This window comes from Eretmochelys imbricata, chromosome 3 (assembly GCF_965152235.1).
Source record: "Eretmochelys imbricata isolate rEreImb1 chromosome 3, rEreImb1.hap1, whole genome shotgun sequence".
NCBI classification, from domain to species: domain Eukaryota; kingdom Metazoa; phylum Chordata; order Testudines; family Cheloniidae; genus Eretmochelys; species Eretmochelys imbricata.
The window spans coordinates 10,194,021-10,220,272 of record NC_135574.1 but is presented as its reverse complement, the minus strand read 5'-3'; the positions used below and the strand labels follow the sequence as shown (position 1 = coordinate 10,220,272).

The following is a 26,252-nucleotide window of genomic DNA, read 5'->3' as shown; positions in this document are numbered from 1 at the left end:
CTGCATACAAAATTCTCACCCCGTTTCTGTTTCAAGTAGTCCCACCAAGCCAATTCCGGTTCCTTAATTCAAACACTACATGCTTATCTGTCAAGTGTACAGGAGGTTTCACCAAACTGCCAGAAACTGGAGGCAGTTTATACCACTTTTGCGTCCTCACACTGCCTTTCTGGATAAAAGGAACACAGAATGTATGAAACGCAACATCAGAACCAACCCAAAAATAAGCATCACTGAACACAACACTGCCTTAACTAATCTCAAAAAAGGCACCTTAGACAAAAATGCCTTCACCGACCACTTGGAAAAATATTTAATACTCTTACAAATAAGTGTTTAGAGGTCAAAAAAGGTCCTCAACTTAAACATAACGCATCCATCTCCTATCCTGGTCTGTACAAACTTTGACAGAGGTAAGAGACAAAGCTTATGCTGAAACTGTACACAATTTATTAAAGACAGCAACGGTTAAGAGAGAACACCATGCTGAACAGTGCACTTCCCCTGTAAACAGAAAACACAAGAGACCCATCCCAAACGGAAGAGATGTAGATAGTGTAAAGTGAGGGTTTCAGCAGTGAAGGGTTGAGGAGCAATTGCACCAGAGGGTTCTGCAACACATGCACATTCTCTGTTTAGTCTTTAGTGTAAAGGTGAGTTGAAAGGAAAGACCTGGTGTCCAAAGCCTTGCAAGATCTCAGGAGCTTTCCTGCATCCCGTCATCTGTTTCCAGTTCTGCTAACTGCCTCCTCAGTGCATTGACTTTTGCCTGAAGTTCCTTGTTGTACTCTATGATGTTGTTCATTTCTTCATAGGCTTCGTCCAGAAACTTGGAGGACCTATTCCAACGGAGAAAGACACCTAAAGCCCCAAAGAGAGGGGGAAAGTCAGAATGGACTAGCGTCACCAGGAGGAAACTGCTAGTTAGTGAAGATTCATACAGTGCTTTACAAATGCAAAGTGCTATGACCGACATCAGAATTCTTAAGGACTTACCTAAACAATACTTTGAAATATAGACAATAACCACAACGTGTTCACTATTTCTCTTTTTTTTTTTTTAAAAAAAGAGTGGTTAGAGAGATATAGACTTTGGCTTTCCACGTAGCCTAGTCTGACAGGTCAATATTCAGTCTCCACCTTGGACTGATTCCACCCCTCTCACTTCAGTTTAGTGCTAACGTAAATCTTGGATGGGATCATAGAGTCACATTCAGGAGTTTATACATCTAGAGGACTGAATCATGACTCTGTAGCCTTGGGAATGCTTGGGTGGGTGGGAAGGATAAGAGGAAAGGAGAGGGAGCATTCACCTTAGAAATATGTAAGTAACTTAGGTTGCACTAACTGTCCAAAAAGGCTCAGTCCGATGCCCTTGGGTAAGAACTTTCAGAGCACCTGAAGTGCCTAAGAAGTGGTAGGAGGTGGCACCATGTCTCCTGGGGTGGTGGGTACTGTAAGTCATTTGTAATGACTGATTTCAATGGGAGTTGGATCATGCCCTTAGATGTCAAGTTGTAGGATGAGTGGACAATTAGGAGAATGTCTGTTAGCACAAAAATACACAATACAAAAGAAGCCTGATTTACCTTCCCAAAGCTGCAGGCTCTGTGGTGCGACAGAAGGCCAGATGACGAGACTGTTGGCCTCAAACAGAGGATTCTTGAATTTGCTCAGTTCTTGAGGCCGATTCACCCAAGACCACAAAGACATAGTCTTCTGTGGCAGCTTCAGTTTACACCTGGGACAGACCAATATTATTACTGAATTGTCTTTTGTCTTCAAAACTGTGCATTCTCATTTGCGTTAATCAGGTAAATCCCTGGGAACTAAAATATCTGCAAGTCTTCCACATGCTGTGAGTGCTGAGGGACTGTGATAACTCAGATTGTTAATGAAGAGAGGTCCAAGACAGTGAAATGATACTGAAGAGTCATACTTGTACGCCAAGTTATTTCATTCTGGAGGGACAATTTCATGTAATTCAAAACAAGAGGGGAGAGAAGAGAGCTCATTTATGAGTGGGTGTAGAAATCAGCCATCTTCACTTATGAACAACCTGATTCCATGAAATAGTTTGACAATCATATTTGCTCTCTTTGCTGTTTGCTACCACAATGGAGCGGAGGGAGGGTGGGCGGGTGGGTCTGCAGATTCTGCATCACAGTGCAATTCTCAGTGTAAGTGAAAGTAAGGTTACTACTAGAACTGTGTATAGGGTCCCTCTTGTGGCAGGACATACCAAAGCACAAGCTATCTGACAGAGGTCGTTCAACAAGTGAAAGCTTTCACAGTTTACACAGAGCGTGACCCTATCCTGGGTGATCATATGTGCCTCTCTGCCAGGACTTAGTTTAGTAAAGGGGCTTGGGACAGTTTGCATGCCAGAGGCTATATAAATTAAAGCAACTGACTACATCCTCCACTTCGCAGGCTGAAGAGATGGTCCAGTGGTTCAGGCACTAGCCCAGGACTTGGGAGGGCTGGGTTCAGCTGTCTGCTCTATTACAGGCTGCCTGTCAAGTCACTTAGGTCTGGATGCACAAGAGTTGTCAGGCGCTGAGATTCTCAGTGTCACAGCGCCTACCTTTCAGGCGCTTGTAAAATCACTGCAATTCACAAAGCCCGAGTTAGGTGCCCGGCTTCTATACTCTGAGTGGGGCTAGACAGGCACTTTAGACTGCAATTCACAAAAGCCAGCACTCTGGGTGGTTTTTCACTGGATCCTGGATGAGTGCGTAAACCACCAGGCTACAGAGTTGTTCTCATGCTTGTTCTACTCTCACAAAGAGTCATGGGGGGGTGGGGGGGGGAGTGGGAGGAGAAGGGGAGAGGGATAAGACAGCACGCACAAGCATGAGAATGACTCTACACCCTGGGGCTTGGAGCACTCCTGTGGGAGACCCAGGATCCAGTCCCCCTGCTCCAATGACTATTTATCCACAGTGCAACAGCTTCAAAAAGAGAGACTTGAGTGGGTCCCACATCAGAATTACCTATAGCCCAATGCTTAGAGCACTTACCTGGGAGGTAGCACATCCTTATCCAAATCCCTTCTCCCCACCAAACAGAGGGAGGACTTGAACCAGGTGTTTCCTGCCACTGCCCAGGTGAGTACCCAAACCACTGGGCTAAAAGTTATGAGGGAGGTCCTGTTCCCTCCACCCCCACACTTGAGGGGGCCAATCCAGTAGGCACCCTCTGAGCACATTGACTGGATGAGGCCCCGCATGTGCCTTAGGCTGAATGCTTGTCTTCCCCTGGTTTGGGAATTGCTCTGGGGCTTAGGCAGGAGACAGGCATTTGGACTTCTAGAGCAAGGCAGTCGTGCACATGCCCAGAGGCAGATACAAAGGGAACTTTTAGGGCAAAATCTTAGGTGCTGAGTAAGTTTAGGGGCCTAACAAGTTCAGGGGGAGTTTTGTGCTTTGCAGCGGAGTCTAAAACAGACATAGGTGCCCAATTCCTTTTGTGCATGCAGGCCTCAGCCTCTCCATCTGGAAATGGGGATAACAGCCCTGGCCTACCTCACAGGGGTGTTGTGAGGGAAATCTATTAAAGACTGCATGGTGCTCACATACAATACTAATAGGGACCAGATAAGTATCACAGACAGAACTTCCATTCATTTTAAGGGAAGATGATTGAAAGATCCTGGATTTTTTTAAAACACAGCTGGGTCTTTCAAAACTAGGAGACAGCCATCGGCCACTCTCTCTTTCAAACCAAGAGAATATCTGTAACGGGGCATGGCCTGATTTCCAGGAGCACGGAACGCTTCTCTTCACCAACCTTTCACTTTCGTTGTTGCCCAGAAACGTGCCAAACTGTGAGGCGTAGGCATGTTCGAAGAGCATGATGAGGAAGTGTTCATTGAATTCAAAAGAGCAAGGGAACTGACGGAGGATCTGCCACACACAGTCCAAGAAAAGGAAAAACACGGGGGACTCCCATTTCTGCCTGCTGTTGGAGTAGGCGGACTGAGCACAGCGCTGCTGAAATGGGTGACCAGCCTATAAGCAAGAAACAAAGAACAAGGGGTCATATACAAAGCAATAGGAGGGGTATGTTATAGGAGGAGAAGCACAAGATTACTGCAAAACTATTTCTATCTGTGATACTGTGTCCTACTGCATCATGTTAATATCTCGGCACTGGCAAGTCACTGTTACGTAACTGCTGCACTTTTCAGTGATACTAGAGGTATGCAAGTAATGTCATGTTTCGTCAGGCTACAAGAATATGCACTGAAGAGAATTTAGCAGATTATGAAATGACTGATCATGCAAGAAAAACCGCCTGGCTGAGAACATCAGCTGCAATGAACTACAAAGAGCAGAATTATTTGTTAAATTTACAACCGCAGCAGTATCCTTGACATGGGAGAGGGGCTCAGAAATCCTCACATTATTGAGAGATCCCTCTCAGAGCCAATGGGGAAGGATGGCTAGTGCATAATACTCCATTGACAGAAAGCCAATGGAAGACAGGTATCAAGACATCCAGTAACAGTGTCACTCCGATACAGTGTCCAGCCCAATGGGGTCCAACATGTTTGAGGCCTGAGGGTCTATTACAATACACATATTGAACAACAACTTGTGAGCTCCTCAATCTAGCGACAGCCACATGTACGTTTTTCTTAGCGCTAACTAAACAGTATCTCTCACCTGCAGCCACTCTCTCTCAACAAGAGCCTCAAAGCCACGTATGGTCCTGCACTTTGGATCCAAGATGATCTGAGCCAAAGAAGTTATCTGGAGTGTAGAATCAGTTCCTTCAGTCCCGTGAACTAACACTGATGCTCCTTCCCTGAGAGAAAATTCAAGAGAGCAAGATTAGGAACACAAATATGCAAGATGCAGGTAAACCCAGGCTCTCAGTACACATCAGCATAACTGCAATGGGCTTAGACAACATTAGGTGGCTTACCAACCATCAACCTTCTTTCCCACTCAAACTCACCCCTATCAGGGGGAGGAAAAAAAAATATTGATACTCTTTCCAGCCCCAGATCACAGCGTCATTTATGCTTCACGTCATTTAAGGATTCAGTAGCATTTCTGGCTACGTGCTTTGGGAATCCAGAACATTTGTGTCACACACAGAAGAGTTCTCCCTGGATCCATCAACTTAGGATCCACCCTATTAAATAGACAGTATCCAAAGACTGATCCCAACTCCATTAGAAAAGGGATCAGGAGGCTAAGAAGCTCAGTTAGGCCTCTAGGACTCTGCTGGGAAGAACAGGCTACTTGGAAACCTCTTCAGAATCTTAACAGAGGCCCCCTGTCTTCTTGGGTGTTTGCCGAGCATCTAACACTCCTGATGCTCCTTATTAGGATATTTAGAAGCTACAGCAATACAAAGTAGAACTACAAATGGACAGGGGTAATATGTAAGAGAGGCTTTGCCCTACAAAGGCACAAGAAATATTCTGGTCGATTGCTTAGCTCTGCCTCAGAGCCAAATGTAAGGACTACCACACACCTCTCTGTATAGATGAATCAGAAGACCATAAAGCAAGTGAAAAATCTAAGGAAATTATTGTGAAAGTGGACTAATACTTTACATCAGTGGTCCCCAAACTGTGGGGCATGGCCCCCTAGCGGGGGGTGCACAGCAGGGCCCAGACTAGACCCCCCAGGGGGCCGGGAGGGAGCGTCACCCAGCCCCGCACTGCCCCCAGCCACAGCTCCACCTCGCCTCCAGGCCAGCTCCAGCCCCAACCCAGTTCCGGCTCAAACCCCAGCTCCACTCTTGCCCCCTGCTCTGCTTCCAGCCCAGTTCTTCCCTCTGTCCACTGGCCAGCTCCGTCTCTAGCCCTAGCTCCTCCTGCATCCCCAGTTCCGCCCAAGCTCTTCTACTGAGCCAACCGTACAGTAATGGAGAGGGGACGCAGACAGACTCCATTATTGGTAAGGGGACGGAGGGGCGATGACAGGAAAAGTTTGGGAACCACTGCTTTACATACAGCTAAGATTCCATATGCTCTTCTCCCCCAGCTCCCACTGACTTTGCAGAACAGCTAATCCCCCTGCACTCTGTTCTTTTTATGTTCCGATGCCACACCCACCCAAGGGCCCCTGAAAATCACACCAAGCTCCTCCTTCAAATGTCCTGTGGCGTTATTTACAATGGTCTCATCGCATCTCCCACTCCTGAAACGTGACCAAGTTGGCTCACTTGTGCAAATACCCTTTTAGCTTTTTTTTTTTTAAAAGCTAATTGTAGGTTTATTTGTTCATGTACAGAGGCCCAAATTGAGCTATAAACTGTTTGTAAATAAGAGCAATCCATCAAGCAAGCACCAGTGCTGACACCAATTAATTGCTCTGCTGCTATTACGACTTGTTTTGAAGTAGAAAGCAGAGGCATAAAGATGTAGCCCATGTACATGGCAATGCTTTCATCTAGAATTAGCATAGTGTATCCAAAAGGAACTTGGGCAACACAGCTATGAATAAATTAATCCTTATGTATATTTTTTTCAGTTTGCTTTCCAGTAGTTCCAGGCTGAGAGCAACTTCACTACCATTCTCTTCCCCCCTCTCCCAGTAAATGCAAAAGCGAACTAACATGTCCATGTGCTTCCTGTAGAATGACAAACTAGGACAATATGGTTCTGATCTTGCAACTTTCTTGTCACAAGGATGCAAGAGGATGTATGTAGATCTATCTCCCACCATTCCTTCTAATGGGATTATACACTTCAGTGCAGCGTCCACTCAAAAGTAGTAACTAGCTTCGGAACAAGATTGTCCGCACCGAAATCCTGGGTTGTCCCATGCCAACTCCCTATAAACTCAGTCTGCTTCTTTTGACTGCTAGGAGTTATAAATGCTCCATTGCACTCAATGTAAAGGAGAGTTATTGGCCTTCCCCATAATAAAATCAGAAGCAAGTAATTGCCATGGTTTGAGGTTTTTAGTGCAGTCCTTTTATCTCATTGTCCAAGAGTCATAGACTCAGACTTTAAGGCCAGAAGAGACCATCATGACCATCGAGTCTGACCTCCTGCATATCACAGGCCACAGAACCTTACCCACCCACTCCTGTAATAGACCCCTAACCTCTGGCCAAGTTACTGAAGTTCTCAGATCTTGATTTAAAAGACTTCAAGTTACAAGAATCCCCCATTTACTCTAGTTCAAACCAGCAAGTGACCTGTGACCCATGCTGCAGAAAGTGATGAAAACCCACAAGGGTCTCTGCCAATCTGACCTGGGGAAAAATTCCTTTCCAACCCCAAATTTGGCGATCAGTTAGACCATGTGGGCAAGATGCAACAGCCTGACACCTGGGAAAGAATTCTCTGTAGTAATTCAGAGCCCTCCCCATCTAGTGCCCCTTCTCCGACAACTGGAGATATTTGATAATAGCAATCGTGGATGGGCAATATGCCATTGTAGGCAATCATACCACCCCTCCATAAAAACTTATCCAGCTCAGTCTTGAAACAAGTTAGGTTTTTCGTCCCCACTAATCCCCTGGGAAGGCTGTTCCAGAGCTTCACTCTTCTGATTATTAGAAGCCTTCATCTAATTTAAAGCCTAAACTTGTTGACGGCCAGTTTATATCCATTTGTTCTTGTACCAACATTGGCCCGTACCTTAAAAACTCCTCCCCCTCCCTGGTGTTTATCCCTCTGATATATTGATAGAGAGCAATCATGTCTCCCCCCTCAGTCTTTGTTTTGATAGGCTAAACAAGTCAAGCTCCTTAAGTGTCCTCTTGTAAGGCAGGTTTCAGAGTAGCAGCCGTGTTAGTCTGTATTCGCAAAAGGAAAAAGGAGGACTTGTGGCACCTTAGAGACGAACAAATTTATTTGAGCATAAGCTTTCGTGAGCTACAGCTCACGCATCCGATGAAGTGAGCTGTAGCTCACGAAAGCTTATGCTCGAATAAATTTGTTCGTCTCTAAGGTGCCACAAGTACTCCTTTTCTTCTTGTAAGGCAGGCTCTCCATTACTCTGATCATTCCAATAGCCCTTCTCTGCACCTGATCCAGTTTGAATTCCTTGCCGGCACATTTAATAAACCTAGCAGCATCATGTCTCAATGCCACATCTCAGTGGTTTCCTGCCATTTTCTTAACCAAATTGAATTACATTTCAGACCACAGATTTGCACAGAGCATGTTTTTCCTGTTTGCAAAGAGGAGACGTAGATCCTCTGCGATAGGAGAAAATAGGCCCCTTCCCAAACAGCTGTGAACAGGCCACTGCTACATTTATTTCTGCTCACCTAGATAACAAATACACCAGAGGAAATTTTTATAAAAGGAAAAAGCTTGATGAAGAGAGGGAGAAAAATTGCTTAGGTTGATAGAAAGTAAATTTGGCTTGAATATCAAAAAAGTGGAGATATATTAAACTGTGGGAAAGACTCCAAAGGAAATGATGGAAGCCCCATCGCTTTAGTCATTTAAAATTAGACTGAGTACTGGACTAGCTCAATGGAAAGGATGTTCATAGAGTAAAGAATGTGTACACATTCATGATCGAAACAGGATTAAGTTTAATTGTCCTGTAATATGTTGTCACAACAGTAGTTCTCGTGTGTAAACTCTAGTTTAACTTATTGGCGATATAGGTTAGACTGGGCAAAACATTAGATGACACAGAAAGCAATCTTGACTACATGACGGATTGTCCATCCCTAATTGTTATGATTCCTCATTCATGCTTGTACTAATAAAACCTAGACCTGGCCTATTAGAGAGCTGCTCCTTAACGGTGGTGATGAAATGGTGTCTTGCGTAGAAATAAGCAAGAAAGTATTCAGTAGTAAAATACTGTAGCTGCCTCCGAAAGGAATATTTAACAAGCAGCACCACAGTTAGGATTTACCTGTCAATGCACTGAGCAGCCAGACAAGCTGCAGTTAGTATCTCTTTAATGTGAGTCAGCCAGTTGGAGGCTTCCAGCTTACTAAGCCAACGGTCCATGTTGTGCGATTGATCATTGCAAGCTTCCACAAGTTTGATGAGGCTTTCCTGCAGAATGTTATACCTTTGGGGAAAGCAAAGATTATTTAGCCCATAAGCAATATTACTGAAGCTATTAGACCTTGCTCACACATCCATAAGATCACCAATCAAAATACAGATTTAAACACTAATGCTTCAAGAGAGGTTATGGTAAGAAGCATGACTTTAATAAAGCGATAGTCTCTTGTTCAACAAATCTGTTCTTATTGTGAATGAGTCACATTTTAGCATCATGGAAAAATATCAGTGCTTAAACTGGAGCAATTCCACTCCTTAAAAGGCATGTTCTGCTCTGAAATGTCCCGATGAAAAAAACAGCACCGTCTTCCTTAATTTATCTGCACCCTGTGTGTTTTCTGTTATATCCACGGACTTTGCTGACTAAATAAGTTTTTACTACTTTTTATTCCAGATAAACATGGCTGAATCAATACTGGTATGAAAAAGCTGGATTCCAGTCCGGCACATACTGCAACACACTTACTAACCAAGTTCCAATTGCAAAATCTTTATTATGGGTGCTGCAGAAGACAAAGAGTAGTAAGAAAACAAGTCTTTACTTGTAAATTAAGAAGATGTGATCTGGAGGTCATTGAGAAAAATACAGAACCCCACAGTGCCATTTTTACAGAGTCACTTTCAGACTACAACCGCACTAAGACAGACAGACTATGTACACACAAAGATAAACTGAAAAAACATTTACAGGATCTTATGACTTCCATTTGCAAGACTTAGCAAGCTGCATGCTTTAGGTTGAACTAAATGTTTCTCTTTGATCCTCTTCCTGCTATGATATCTTAAGGCACATTTAAAAATTACAGATCTACTGACCATCAGACATTTAAATGTCACATGGCCTAATACCTATTGTGAGAGAGAGAGAATGAATGTGGTGGTGGGGAAGTAAGAGGATGGAGGGGTGTGGGGAAGAAGAGAGCATATTACGATTTGATATAAAAGATTTGGTTCCAAGAAATTAATAACCAGAGATAGCAAAATGAACTTGAACCTTTAAAATTTTTGTTTAGAAAGGGGCATATAAAGTAAAATGCACCAACACTCAAGCCTGTCTGTAAAATCATCAAGTTCAACTGCTCACAAGAGTTGTAAAAACATGGCAGCAATTCATAAAGGTTCTAGTCACTCCCTTAGTTCTCTAAGGTCATGCCTACCCTGGGGTTTTGGTTTTTTGCTCTAGTGTAGCTACGATAATGGAGATGTACTGATGCAGGGTCCTAAGCCAAGATTCTTAAGAGATCAGCCTTTTGCACTGTGCAGGTGGACTGTGGCCACAAGTGGCCAGCAAGGAATTTCCCTGCCATAGGGCAACTCCCTGCTTGTGTAAAGCTACTGCAGCCAGTTCCTGCACCAGTTAATAGCTCTATACCCCCGACATAAGTTGGGGGAGGGAGTGTAGCTCTGTTATGCCTATCCTCCACTGGTGTAGGATACATTAGGAACCCTGTACCAGTGGTGGGACTCAAAGCAGCTGAGAGGTCTCAAGTCTCACTGACCCAGAGAATCAGGGAACCATAATCAGCTCTCTGATGACTGCCCGCCTACCCCCAGTCTGCTGCACGAAGCAGAGCCCAGGCATAGGTGAGAATCTGGCCCCTGGTGTTTCCAATCAGGGGAAGCTGACACTTTTAATACCAGCAGAGCACATCTACACTGGGGGTTAGCAGTGAGGCAGCTACACTGGTTCAAGAAAACCCAGTTCCTCGAGGCAGCCTGAAAGGGGCTATGGGGTTCCCTGAAGGCCCTCTTATTTCACTTACCTCTCAACAGATTTGTGAATTCGCCTCCACTGAGGATACTGCACTTCCTGCTCAAAGCCGCCTCCTTTGGCTCTGGCCTGCTGAGCAACATTCAGGGAACGGGTATCAATGATGTAGCCACGCTTTCCTGCCCTCAAGGTGGCATTAATAAGCGCTGCATCTTCCTTACACCGTCTCCCATTAGTACCTGTGAGAGGCTGGCTGCTCCGCATCATTACCTAGGAGAAAAAACAAAGCATCAGCTTTTAGAGACGGGGAGATCCATTAGATTGTCTAGTCTGGGCCCCTGCCAGTGGCGTATTCTAGGGAGCAATCCATCTGCTAGTGCTTCGGCCAGTTTAATTCTACACATTGTTAAAGGAAAGCGGAAGCCCTGTTCATTAACATCTCTGCAGGGATGGAACTGTTAACTGCTTATTTCAGCCTTCAAATACCTCTTCCAGCAACTTCAGGATCCAAGTCAAAATTGCCCCTTTAGTTCCTCCAGGGACTTGCACCAGACTTCTCTCCTCACTGTCCTTCCCACTCTCTTATCCTCTTAGCATTTACCTGGATAGTCCGGCTGTTGAAGTGGCCACAGAGCTGTCTTTGGTAGAGTCTGCTATTTGAAAAAGCCTGCCCATATCACTCTACCTTTCTTCCCATTTCAGCTGCAAACCCTTGATTTCCCCTTGCATGCAACTGCACCCTTCAGTTTCTTCCCGTCTTTTTCATTGCCCTTATGATTTCTAGCTTCTTAAAAAGTTATTATTCTGCAGGCCACTTTGCAGTAGAAAGATCCTCACACGGCCTCCTCAGCTTTCAGTTCATGATTCCCGGCCCCTCACTTTCACAACCTCTGACCCCAGATTCCTGCTGAAACTTCTTAATGGACAAACATTTGAAGGAGGGTTTTATTTTTAACCTATAACCAATACTGTTTTAAAACATTTTAGTCAGCTATGTAATACAAACATGTTCCCTAGTAGTAGTTTTATTCAGTGGTTCTGGAAAGACCAATAAACCAGAGCGCCACACTTGTTTAAGATAAGGCTTCATGGAAGAAAGCTTTATCATCTGTAAAGTCTATGCCATAACACTAGTACAAGAGACAGCTGAAAGCGTGAGGGTGATGAGTCAATAAACATATCTACTGACGCCCACAGACTAGAGCAGGGTGTAGCAGTGCATGACAGAAGGCATTACCATCAGAAGTTCAAGCATTGCAACTTGAACGCTTCAAACATACATGTATTAAGAGCAAAAAATCTCGGAAATATTTCCCTCCACCCACCCCAGCAAAGAAGAGAACGGAAGCTCCACAGTGACAAGGAACAGCATGAGCTACCTAACTCCTTCACTGGGACTGATTTGTCAACATGTAACTAGTTGATGATTTAACTCTAAGCCTGGGCAAAAGAAGAATCACAGGAAGTACTTATGTGGGATCAGACCAGTGTTCATCTAATCCAACACCTTGCCTCCAACAGCACGCAGTACTAGATGCAAGGAATCACATAACCACCCACCTACTGGGTACATTTCTTTCTAATCACAAGCAGTTAGTGGCTGAGTCAGAGAGGCGTCAGAGCCTCAGATTCTGACAACTTAAAGTGGAGGGGGTCGTGAGACAGCGACAGAATTTGCTGCTCGTTAAAGGTGCCACATTGACAGGCCTGGAGAACAGAGTCCTCTGCTCACTCACAAAACAGGTGCAGTGTAAGCAGACGCAGTGCTAACTTCACGCACACTGTGCCTCTATCATGACCCAGATGGACCACATCTCAGGGTGAAAAGGATCATGCAGTCTCTGTGGGCCGTTCAGTCCATAGCCAGTCAGCACAGCTAGGCCAACAAGTGCCAATTGTGGAGGTGTGAGAGCAGGAGGTGGACATCTCTCTGTTGAGAGATGACTCATTTCCTATCCACTACTGAATAAAATGTTAGACAACGTTTCAGTCACTACCAGTCTAGATTGGCAGTCCTATATTCCAACACCTAGAGTTGCCCAGGCTCTCTTGTTTACATATAAACGGCTATGAAAAGACGGTCTCAGAATAAGCTGGGTGGTGATAGGGAGTTAACATCCTACAGGTTGCATTGAAAGCCTTCACAATATGTTATTTTTCAACAAATAGGGCAAAAGATTTCTGAAGAGACCTTTATATTTTTTGACCAGCCCAAGAAAACCAACTCCTCTTAAGTGCCCAAAGCACTCAAACAAGACTTACCATCCCATTCTTCTTATGATAATAGCTTAGAACGGGGAAGCGGCCACCATGGCGAAAGGTTGCAACTCTCCGAAGGGCCTCATCATCAATTGATTTTGGGACAGTGACAGCTGGTGGGTAGGAGGGGCAGACAGAAAACTCCTTATTGACATAGCTCAGCCGCCATTCAGTCGTCTGGAAAAGATACAAGAGAATGTTTTGTTGTAGTAGAAAATGAATGCTGTAGTTTTAGAAGGAAATGTTAGAAAGCCAAGAAATTCTAAGTTAAAACTACAAAAAAAAAAGTTATAAAATACCATCTGAAAGTCTACAGACAAGGTCACTTAGATTTTTGGTTTGTCACTTGTGCCTCACCCAGAACCAGGAGACAATTCCTCCCCGCACCATCCTCTCCCCCCAAAAAACAATTATGCAACTGCACTAATGAGCACACTTTTACAAGGCAAGCCAGTGCTGCCAAAAATTGATGTTTGCTATTTTTTTTTAAAATCAGTGTCATTAGCCTCTCTGTAATGAGCACGGCAGTAGAATTACCTACAGATGCAGTCATCTTTAATCCCATATAAAGGGGATTCCAGCATTTATCAATCATGTGAACTCTCTGGGACAAGGATATAATACAGGTTTGCAAAGGGGCCTTGATCTAGGCCTCTAGATAATACTGAAACACAAACAGCATCAACTGGTGCCCCCACCGCTACCACGTGCAATAGCAACTGTGGGAAGTTTTAGCAAGTTTCCCAATGCAGACCAAGCCAAAGGGACTGAAGGTCCATCTATGCTTGAAGATTGAACTGTTTCTGAGGTTAAATACAGTAGTTTAACATTTGTAGCACTGTTTTCTCCTTCAAAGGTTTGCTATGTCCCCAAGCTCATGTAAACCAGTATGCTGACTCCACATACAGCACTCCCTGCAACAATTGCTGTACTTGGGCACTGTGGGTCTCCCAGTGTACCTATCTCTCATTTTTGCACAGCTCCTTGAAACTGAGATTTGTGACAGAACTGCTAAGTACTGAGAAGATACCGAATTCACGCTGGAGCGAGGCGTCTCTCTGCTCAGCAAGCCGTATTTTTGACAGAACTGGCAATGCAGAAACTGCTGAATATCAGGGGTCAGACACAGCAACTGAGAATACAGTAGGCAGAGAATAAAGGCCCCTTTTACTGAAGTCTATGCTAGAACCACTAACTGCTCAGGAGATAGGAGGGCTCACATTGCAGCTTCATACAAGCCCAGCTCAGGTGCCTGTTGGCTATGGACCTTTATCACTTTGAATGCCATGTTTGGACCAAGAATAATACTTGGTGGATCAGGTCATGCTGGAGGCCTGGGATAAGAACCAATGGCTGCAGAACTTTCAGATGAGCAAGACCTCTCTCTCAGGGAGCCTACCCTGACAGTGGAATGCCAGGCCACCCTGATCAGAGTTAATCTATGGGAAAGAGGGTGGAGGATGCACTACTAAAGCTGGTAACCCCAAGCGATAAATGCTCCGATGGGGTTGGGAAACCCATACTGGGGGCTGCTGTGAATGTCTTGCACTATGAAAAGATTGGCTGGGGAGGTGCAAGATGCCCGAAAAGCAATAAGAGGTTTTGTTGTTTGTTTGTTTTTTTCTGTGGTGGCAAAATAGATGGCATGTATTGTGTCCACCCAATCCAGCAGAGTATCTCAATCAAAAAGGCAACTACTGTATATTGACACAAGCCCTTGAGGATCACTGGAGTCCACCACGCGGACGTTCATATAAATTGGCTTGGAATTTGCTTTGACTACAACGAACGTCAAGTTTATTTTCAAAAGTAGCGGACTGGCAGCCAGATACGCCTGTGGAAGGATCCTGACAAAAAGAGGTGTCTGCTGAAGAGGAATGGCACGGCTGTTGTCTAGGTCTCCTTTGCGATTGTGACCTGCTGTGTTATGTGTAGTACCTCTGCCTGATGGTTAGAATGGACCTTAACTATGTTTCACAAACAAATATGGTTCCAATCTGTAGTCAAGTTAGGAAAAAGCCCTATTCAGAGAATCATGGAAGATTAGGGTGGGAAGAGACCTCAGGAGGTCATCTAGTCCAATCCCCTGCTCAATGCAGGACCAACACCAACTACAACATCCCAGCCAGGGCTTTGTCAAGCCGGGCCTTAAAACCTCTAAGGAAGGAGATTCCACCACCTCCCTAGGTAACGCATTCCAGTGCTTCACCACCCTCCTAGTGAAATAGTGTTTCCTAATATCCAACCTAGATCTCCCTCACTGCAACTTGAAACCATTGCTTCTTGTTCTGTCAGTTGCCACCACTGAGAACAGCCGAGCTCCATCCTCTTTGGAACCCCCCTTCAAGAAGCTGCTATCAAATCCCCTCTCACTCTTTTCTTCTGCAGACTAAACAAGCCCAGTTCTCTCAGCCTCTCCTCATAAGTCATGTGCCCCACTCCCCATATCATTTTCATTGCCCTCTGCTGGACTCTCTCCAATTTGTCCATATCCCTTCTGTAGCGGGGGGGCCCAAAACTGGACGCAATACTCCAGATGTGGCCTCACCAGTGCCGAATAGAGGGGAATAATCACTTCCCTTAATCTGCTGGCAATGCTCCTACTAATGCAGCCGAATATGCAGTTAGCCTTCATGGCAACAAGGGCACACTACTGACTCATATCCAGCTTCTCATCCACTGTAATCCCCAGATCCTTTTCTGCATAACTGCTGCCTAGCCATTCGGTCCCTAGTCTGTAGCAGTGCATGGGATTCTTCCTTCCTAAGTGCAGGACTCTGCACTTGTCCTTGTTGAACCTCATCAGATTTCTTTGGGCCCAATCCTCCACTTTCTCTAGGTCACTCTGAACCCTATCCCTATCTTCCAGCGTATCTACCTCTCCCCCCAGCTTAGTGTCATCTGTAAACTTGCTGAGGGTGCAATCCATCCCATCATCCAGATCATTAATGAAGATGTTGAACAAAACCAGCACCAGGATCGACCCCTGGGGCACTCCGCTTGATACCGGCTGCCAAATAGACATGAGGTTACTTAATTTATTGTAATGAGGTTACTTGTTTGCATGTACCTCTCTCTGTAAACATGTTTGTCTCTGCATGTTTCAAGTTTTCTCTTTCAACACAAAATATTCGGGTCTTTAGCCAGCGGAAAGTGTTGTTTGTTTCCCATAATGTTCACACAAAGACATCAGCTATATATTTCATTGACTTAAACCTCGTCTACACCTAAAAATTAGAACGACCTAGCTACATCATTCCCTGCGCACTGTAGTTAGGTTGCCCTAACCACCACCCCCCCCAACCCCGCTGTGGACAAAATTCTTCCATTGACCTAGCTCCCACCTCTCAAACAGGTGGATAAACGACATTGATGGAAAAACCCCTCATGCCGATGCAGGAAGCGTCTACACTGCGGTGCTCAGCAGCACTGTAGCTATGCCACAGTAGCATAGACATACCCTTAGTTCCATCATTTAGCTGTAGAACTTGCTGTTGTGATGGATTCATTGGAACAGTCCTGCATGGCAGAAACTTGACAAGGATGCTGCTGCCCTGTACATCACCCTCCCGAGACAGGATCATTAGTACACATACAGTCTATGCTATCAATAAATGACAGCAGATTGCAACTTGTAAATTGCTCCATCTTCTTTGAAGCAAGTTTGCATTACATGTTCTTGCCACAGCATCCAAGAGGACTCAAAACAAGAATATGTTGCAATGTAGCATGACTAAGCAACACTTCCGCTAAATTTCTGGAGTGCTGTCCTTGAAGTGTACTGTGACATTTTATTACAAAGGCAGGATGACGTTCTGTCAATCAGTTTTACATGAATACAATTACACATGGGATACACACTCCTGGGGCTCTCCAGAAGCTAAAAGCAAGTTAACTGACATGGAAAAAATGGATCCATCCACAGGAGCCTTGTCTACACTACAGGTCCGTTATGGTTAGCAGTGGCTCGGATAAACTGGCGGTAGTACTGGTGGGATTTTTTTTTGGTAGATTTCCCCATTGCAAATAAGGCTTGAGACAGTTTAGAACAGGGGTGGTCAAACTGTGGTTTGCGAGCCACATGTGGCTCTTTTACAGTTAAAGTGAGGCTCGGAGAGCCCACCCCCCCCGCCAGACTTGGGGGAGGGAGCTTGGGACCCTGCCTTGCAGCGGGGTGCTAGGCTAGGGGCTTCTGTCCAGCGGGGCAGGGGGGGGGATCTTGGGGCTTCAGCCCCACGGGCCATGCTTGTCAGGGCTTCAGCAGGAGCATGGCTGAAGCCCCAAGCCCCGGCAGGCGCCTCCTGCAGGGCTGATGCCCCGAGCCCCGGCAGGCACGCCCCAGCTCTTGAACTTCTGAAGATTGTGGTACGTAGCTCAAAGGATCAGTAAGTTTAGCCACCCCTGGTTTAGAACTTTGAGTGAAATGGGTGGAAATAAACACAAATTCCTGAACTGCGGCTAGCAGAAAGATCTTTAGAGACTAACATTCCAGTCCCTTCAATTAAGGGCTGAAAAACCACCTACATTTCAGCTCTCCAAACCCAGGAGAACTTGATTCAATTCATTCCCAAGGACAAACCAGCAATTTTTTTTAAAAGATATCCTGGCTTCCTTTATATGTAAGGAAAAAGGGAAACGCCTCCTCCCACTCCCCACGTAACTTTGCAGGTCACCTTTAAGCAGATACTTAAAAACCCACTTGCACATAGTAAAGAATAGGTGCCGAACAGCCAGCCCCAAGAGCACACAGGTTATTTTTGACCCATGAAGAGTTTTCATTTTCCACCCACACAGGGTACAGCTGGTTTCACAAAGGGCTCCGTCCTACACAGTGCTGCATGGAACAGCTCAGACGATATGCACATATACATTTGGCAGGATAAAGCCCCAAGCGATTGTGTGGTTCTCTCTGTATCGCTACAAAAATTCCTGATATCCAACTTACTACCGAACTGAGAAGTTCGAACTCTCGCTCAGGCAGGAAGGAGTGCCAGCCATCTTCGACAACTTCAAACATGGGCCGGTAAAAGAAGGGATACATTAGTGTGACAGAATCCAGGGTGGACAATGCCTGTGGAAAAAAATGAAGCGTCAGTTTGTTCGCTTAGGTGACCTTTCATGCCAAAAATGTCTGTACAATGTTCCCGTCTTTTAGTTTTGGCAATACAATTTGGATTCAAAGCTTGTGTAGAACATCTGTATTGAGACTCATCTTTTATTTAATCTTACACAAGGGTCATGGTATTTTGCAGTAGCTGGTCCAAAATTCTGTAACCTCCCGTCGTGATCCTGCAGCATTCTGAGCTATTCCTGTCATATTTATTTGGTAAGGGTTTCTGCAGAACAGGCATAGCAGCGCAAGCTTCTCTAACATGGGCCACCACCAATGTACCTCATCTCTGACACTAAGAAGACAGTTATCTTATCAAGGAGGCAAAGGATTGAACAGACAAGAAATAAATTGTGGGATGGATATAGACCTCTGTCTAGAGTGGCCTGAGATCATCAGCTGATTTCACAGGGCACTGAACAGCCAGATGGTAACAATAATTGTCCAATACCAGGCCGGACTAACTAGTGCCCATATCCTATTACCAATTTGGAACCACCTACTAAACTGCCATGGTTCCCATCTTTATTTTTGCTCATTTTATTGTACTGCCGTGTAAAATAAAGTAGGGTTTGCTGAGGCCATTTATGCTTTTAACGCAAAAAGGGAAAAAACTTTTGATGAGAATTTAAAACAACTAACAAAATCACCCAAAGCACAGGACTTGGTGGTCAACTACATGGACATCTGTTGGGAATATAATACAGCAGGGCAAAGATTATCCAACAAGTTCTTGGCATGCTCTGGAAACAGCTTTTTATTACAGAAGGTAGAGAAAGCAATTAGGGGAGAGGCTGTTCTAGATTTGATTCTGACTAGAAGTGAGGAGCTGGGTTGAGAATTTGAAGATAGATGGCAGCTTGGGTGAAAGTGATGATGAAATAATGAGTTCATGATTATAAGGAATGGTAGGAAGGAAAAGAGCACACTAAAGACAATGGACTTCAAGAAGGCAGACTTTAGCAAACTCAGAACTGGTAGCAGCAAGTCTAAGAGGAAAAAAAGAGTTCTGGAGAACTAGCAGTTTTTTAAAGGGACATTATTAAGGGTGCAAGAGCAATCTATCCCGGTGCATAGGAATGAGAGGAAGTATTAGAGACCACCCTGGCTTAACCAGATCTTCAATGACCTGAACCTCAAAAAAGGGTCATATAAAAGTGGAAACTAGATCAAATTACAATGGATGAATTAAAAAAAAAAAAACACACCCCAAAAACCCCCATCACAAGAATGTAGGGACAAAATAAGGCAGGCCAAAACAAAAAATAAGATTAAACTAGCTATGGACATGAAGAGTAACAAAAAAACATTTTACAATTACATGAGAAGCAAGATGAAGACTTAAGTCAGGGAAGGCTCATTACTCAATGAAGAGGGAAAGACAACAGTAGAAAACACAGCAATGGCTGAAGTGTTAAACGCCTTTTTTGTTTCAGTTCTCACCAAAAAAACATTAGCGGTGATTGGACAACTTAACGTAGTGAACATCTGTGTAAATGGGGTAGGATCAGAGGCTAAAATAGGGAACAAACAAGTTAAGAATTACTTATACAAATTAGATGTCTTGAAGTTGGCAGGGCCTGACGAAATACGAACTGGCTGAAGAGATCTCTGAGCTATTAAGTGTTTATCTTTGAGATCCAGTGACTGCAGATAGCAGAGTTGCCAGGTGACTGGAAAAGGGCAAATACTGTACCTATCTATAAAGAGGGGAATAAAGACAACGTTCAGCTTAACTTCAGTACTAGGAAAGATAATGGAAAAAACAAACAATTTGTAAGGACCAAGAAGAAAATAAGGTGATAAGTAAGAGTCAACGCAGAGTTATCAAGAACAAATCATGTCAAAGCAACCTCATACCCTTCTCTGACAGGGTAATAAGCTTTGTGGATAGGAAGCAGTACATGTGATATATCTCGTCTTCAATAAGGCTTCTGATACTGTCTCATAAGACCCTCTCTAACAAACTAAACAAATATAACCTAGACAAATCTATTTTAGATTGAGTGCACAAGTGGTTGGAAAAGTATATTCAGCGAGTAGTTATTAATGGTTCACAATTAAGCTGGAAGGGCATATCAACTAGGGTCCCACGGGGGGGGGGAGATGGAGGGGAGAGGGAGTGATCTGTCCTGGTTCCGGTTCTAATCACTGTCTTCATAAATTATTTGGATAATGGCTCAGAGAGTACACTTATAGTCTGCTGACAATACCAAGCTGGAGGGGTTGCAAGTGCTTTGAGGGACAGGATTAGAATTCAGAATGATATTGACAAACTGGAGAAACGGTCTGAAACAAACAGGGTGAAATTCAATAAGGACAAAAGCCAAGTAGTACACTTACGAAGGAATAATCAGTTGCACAAATACAAAATGGAGAATGACTGCGTAGGAAGGAGTATGTCAGAAAAGGATCTGGGGGTTATAGTGGATCACAAACTAGTATGAGTCAAAAATGTAATACTGTAGCAAAAAAAGAAATCATCATTCTGGGATGTATTAGCACAAGTGTTATAAGCAAGACACAAGTAGTAATTCTTCTGCTCTACTCAGCATTGATAACTCCTTAACTGGAGTATTGTGTCCAGTTCTGGGCACCACACTCTGGGAAAGATGTGGACAAACTGGAGAAAGTCCAGAGAAGAGCAACAAAAATGATTAAAGGTCTAGAAAACATGATCTATGAGGAAAGATTGAATGAACTGGGTTTGTTTAGTATGGAAAAGAGAAGATTGAGGGGAAAGACATCATAGTCTTCAGATAAGTAAAAGGATGTTATAAAGAACAGGGTGATAACTGGTCTCTTTAACCACTGAGGACAGGATAAGTAGTAATGGGCTTAAATTGCAGCAAGAGAGATTTAGATTAGGAAGTTTTTCCGAATGTCTAACTATAAGGGTAATTAAGCACTGAAACAAATTACCAAGGGAGATTGTGGAATCTCCGTCACTGGATGTTTTTAATAACAGGTTAGAGGGACATCCTTGCCGCCGCATCCCACAGCTCCCATTTGCCAGGAACTGAACTGCGGCCACTGGGGGGCCGTGCCTGCAGACGGCCAAAGTAAACAAAATGTCTCGCGTCCCACCAGCAAATTACCCCGATGGACCGCGTGCCGAAGGTTGGGGACTCTTTGTCTAGATAATACTTAGTCTTGCCTCAATGCAGGGGACTGGACTAGATGACCTACAAGTGTCTCTTCTGGTCCTACAATTCTAGGATTCTATGGTTCATTTGATACTGTCCTGCAGAGCCAGTTATTGGAACTAGAAGACAAGGCACAGCTTGAGAATATAAACTAAATTTATATAATTAGCCTGAAAATACACTGTAAGTCAAGTTAATTGCTATAATTTAAGGCACAGTGTAATTTAATTGCAGTATAATTTACCTAACACAAAGTTAGTAGGACACACAAAAGCACTCCAAGACAGATGTATCTAGAACACTTGTGATGCTTACTTGCTTTCTGTGGGTATTTCCCATGCAATGTTACTCCTAAGGGTTACATTTGCAAAACGGTACAACAGAAGTATGGAAACAAGAGACTCATTAAACAGGAACACAGTCAAGGGAACTCGTTTTAAATAACATTCACCCGTCTTAGTAAAAGCATTTAGTTATGCTACTTATTCTTTGCCTGTTACTTAGCTTAGACAAATAAAACTAGAATAGCCAGCTTCACTTTCTTATTTTCATGTACGAGCACAGTTCTGTCATGTTTGGGAAAAACCAAACACTCTGGTCAGAGGTTTAATTAAAAAGGGGAACTATATTTTTGCTAGTAGTGTGAAAAAAAACAAACATACTTCATACAATTACTCTTCCAACCCAAATGAGTGATTTTATACTCTCTGTTCACCTCCTAAAACAGTCTGAAGCACTCTACGTGGCAATAAGGATTTACTGTATTACTATAATGTCCACTGGGTTCAGTTATGTGATTGATTTGGGGGCCATACAGGTTCCCTAATAAGAACTCCCTCACCCGGGCTGCTTCTATCATCTGATAAACATGACTATCAAGATCTTTCTCAGTAACTTAAAATTAAAGCTTAGTTTTTACCCTACTAGAAACCCACATTCTGCCAGCCCCTTCTTCAATTTCTTTGAATAGCTGTTCGTAGTTAAGGTCTGAACAATGCTTTGAAAATATAAGTGTTATGGAAGTGTCATTTATTACTATGAGTAAATATTAAAAGCTCTTACCTCAATAGAGCTAGCAATGTTCAAACACTCCTCCATTCCGGGTATATCCAGTTGAATAATCCTCAGATCTTTGCATTTTATAATGATGGTGCCTAATGAGCCAACAAACCTGCAGTGAAAGATACAGTATGTTGAACTATGAAGAGAAATAGCCTCTATGGATGTCCAAATTCCTAGATAAATATACACAGGTCTTCCAGCAGCGCATACATGCAAAATAAACGACTACTTATTGGGGCTTTATCTGCTCTACATTCTTTTAGAAAAGATGTGCTATTCAAATCTTTCAGCAAGATATGTTCTTACGTAACTAAGTTACTTGCTAATGCTTTAAGGTACGAATCTCTTCCCCATGTGCCTCTATAAAAGAGAAAGTAAGTATTGGTTGCCTGGAAAAAAAATGGGTGTGCCCTCTTTTTGCTTCTGATGGTGGTACGTGGATATGTATGTGTTGAGGGGGATAGAGGGTTAAAGGCTTTCTTCCTGATTTCTAACATTTAGAAAACAAACAACCCCCACATCTCAGGTATTTCAAGTATGAGATTTCCTGATGTTCCTAGAAGATACAGACTGGGAGCTCTCTGATCCACTAACTGAATGCACAGAAGTGTTGCATCTAACAGATTTTTTTTTGAGTTAATAAAGGTTAACTACAAAGACAAAAATGTTTCACTCTGACTAAAAACTACTTTCCCGCTCAATTAAACAGGTTTCACTTGCTTGACATCTACAAAGTCATAACTGTACTAGGTTCTCCAGTCCTCAGAGTCTTCCAGGAATAAGATGTATACAAGCCCTTAATATTTAATGTAAAAACATGCAGAAAAAGGTACCTATTAAAAATGCCTCAGGTGTTCCTTATGCAGCAGAAAGAAGCGTACATTTTGAATAAATAAAGGGTTTGTTTCCTTCATGTTAACTAGCAAAAAAACCCTATTGCTGTTAAAAATACAAAAGATGGAAGTGAGTAGGAAAATAAGAGCAGGGAGATAAATATTCAAATATCTCACAGAGCATGAGGGTGTTAGCAGAAGTTGACAGGGTTTAGCAAGACAGACATGGAGCTCAGTTGTGCTGTAGCTCACGAAAGCCTGTGCTCAAATAAATTGGTTAGTCTCTAAGGTGCCACAAGTCCTCCTTTTCTTTTTGAGAGTAGAGAGAGTTATATACGTGGGACTCAACGTAAGTGGTCTGGGTAGATTTGGTAGCTTGGGTTAGTGAGAGCCTGGGAATCACGACTCTGGGATTCTACTACGAGTTCTACCCAGCTGGGTGTGGCTTTGATCACCTGACTTCACTTCTATTCCTCGGTTTCCCCATCTGTAAAATGAGCATATAGTGGGTATCTTCCTCAGAGATCGCTTGGGAAGCAGTCCGTAAGCAATGTTTACAAAGACGATAGGTTTTTAGAAAAAAGGTGGTACTGAAATATCAACTATAGTACAGTCAGCCTGATAGTCAAACCGGGCCAGTTTTGTTTTGGCATGCCTTTCCGTTTCATCCTCACAGTTCACGGCGGGTGCCATTTGTTGACAGCTCAAAGTGGTCCTTGAGGAAACGCAGGCCATAGTAAGCAGCACAGGTAGTAGAGCTGTAGTTGCCTGGATACAGTACAGCCGTCTGTGTGGGATGAGTAATAGGTTTTTGGCCAACACCCCCTCACTATATAAACGCTGAATTGTAACCAAACCAGACAAAATTCAGTGATTTGGCGTCAGAATTATTTCTTCTAAGCCATTATTTCAGCTAAAAAAAAATATTTTCTTCACTCAGTAGTCATGACTGTTTCTCCAGCACTGAAGAATTGCTAGCACTGGGATAAATGGATGGAACAGCTGTCCAATTTCAGTGATGATCCAATGCATGTATCTGTATGCCCTCCTGCACTGCTATTTCATAACTTCCTGTAGTAACAGTTAATATACTAGTGGGGCTGTTTTTCCTCTCTCTGCATTTCCTGAAGCATACTGACATCACCAGTGTCATTAAAGACGGATCTTCTCCACAATGAGACCAATAGGCCATACACTTCAAGAGAGTCGCTCATGAAACGCAAAAAGCCAACACAAAAAAAAAAGCAGCAGCTTTGGCACTCATGCCACAAAAAGATTATGAAAAACTACCAGTCCAAGTACAAACATCTCTCACCCATCCTTATCACAATACAAAATACTGGATTTTACTTGGTCATCAGCAAGGCGGGAGGACGGAATTTTATAAGCCTGCTCTACTGGCACATTGGTTTGTCTTAGGGTCATCACTATACGTGAACTAAAGGAATGCATGGCTGGGACTATTTACCAAACCCTACAGAACGGCATACGTTGTAATCCCTGTTTTTCCTCCCTCTCCAGCAGGGAACAAGGATATTTAAGAGGTAATCGCTAAATGGATCAGGTGGAATGGGATGGAATGGCTCAGTGATGGAGTCTATACTGAAGTACAGTAGCCAGCATTCCTCAACTTTATCAAGCCACATGATGAGAGAGATGTAGGCATAGTACCATTGCACTGGTCCATGTATGGCAGTGTGGCCTCATGCAGACAGTACTGGACAGGGTCTCCAAAGATATGGGTTCTATTCCTGGCTCTGCCTTTGGCCTTGCTGTGCATCTTGGTCAAATCGTTTTGCTTGATGCTTACAGCCTTTCTAAAGTGCTTTGAGATCCACAGATGGAAAGCATTGTACAAAAGCTAAATATTACTGAACTGTAGCCCCTTTCATTCATGCACTTTGTAAACGTCAGTCATCCCAGGAAGGTAGGCAATTATCACCCTCATTTTCCAGAAGAGGAAAACCAAGACAGAAGTGAAGTAACTCAACCAATGTCCCAAACAGGACTAGAATGCAGCTATCTTGGTTCTCAGTCCTCTATTTTAATCATTGGGCTGCACTCTCCTCCAGACCTAGAGCTAAACCCTTGGATTCCTGCCACCCAATTCTTCACAGGGCTTCTTCCCATCCCTTACAAAGAGGAGGAATTAGATGGGGGCAAAGAAGGGGAAAAATACCTTTTTTCAATAGAGTCAATGTTTGAGTGCAGCAGCCACAGCTCCTCAGCATTGTCCTGGCGCCGAGATGAGAGGATGAGGTGATGGCCAGTCAAGCATAGTGTCCCTTCCACTGCTGGGTAGAAGGGACGGTGGAGGACCACATTATCTGCTCGCGGTGTCTTGATTAGCTCTGCAAACTCCATGTTTCTCTGGGGTTGGTACAGGCCAGGGAATGACCCTGGCAGCTTACTAGCTGGGGGGTGGGGGGAGAAAGCCCAACTCTCAGCAGCACCAGTACCTCCTGTTTGGGGCCAAAACGGGGATCCACGCAATCCCAGGGATCTTCCACAATTGCTGGTGCCAGCCGCTACCAGGGAGCCAAAGGGTTGGGGAGGGTCATAACTGAAGGGGCGAGTCCCAGCTCCCACTTTAGGAGTGAGGGAGAAACGTGCCTCACTCCTGAGGGGGGGGTGTCTCCAGGGAGGAGGTGGGGGGGAGGGGAGGGAGGGGGTGTCACAATCCCACCTCTCTGTGGAGGGAGGAGGAACAGGATCCCGGGGGGAGGGGGCGGGGGGAGGGTGTCACAATGGGTCCCAGCTCCCAGGGCAGCTCCGGGGAGGGCAGGCACGACCCCTGCTGGGGGGGGGGGGGTCCCTAACACCCTGGGGGGAGGGGAGTCACAACCCCAGCTCCTTGGGGCTGGGAGGAGGGGGGAGTTGCTCTCACAGCTCCCAGTAGGCGAGGCCCCCTGCGGGACGCGGCAGCCCCGCCCTGGGAACGGGGAGCCTGGCCCGGCTGCAGCCCCGCCCCGACCGGCCGGCTCCGCGGCAGTAACAACAGCAGGAAGGAAGCCCCGTCTTCATGGCCCATACCCCGGATGGTGGGACACAGACAGAGGGGCGGGGAGCTGGACCCCACGTGCTCTCACAGGACCAATCCCCGGCCGCCTCCCGCTGGTGA

The 26,252-nt window shown here is 44.4% G+C and overlaps 1 protein-coding gene across 1 annotated transcript; it reads right to left on the bottom strand.

The window, feature by feature from the left end:
- Positions 1-427: 427 nt before the first annotated feature.
- Positions 428-25,748, bottom strand: MTMR9 (myotubularin related protein 9). Its single transcript, XM_077812370.1, has 10 exons — positions 25,311-25,748; positions 22,299-22,407; positions 17,926-18,051; positions 12,984-13,157; positions 10,774-10,991; positions 8,853-9,014; positions 4,671-4,812; positions 3,793-4,013; positions 1,590-1,741; positions 428-861 (listed from the first exon to the last, which is right to left on the bottom strand). The coding sequence occupies exons 1-10, from the start codon at positions 25,493-25,495 to the stop codon at positions 698-700; spliced, it is 1,653 nt and encodes a 550-aa protein (XP_077668496.1). The 5' UTR covers positions 25,496-25,748; the 3' UTR covers positions 428-697.
- Between the last annotated feature and the right edge of the window lie 504 nt (positions 25,749-26,252).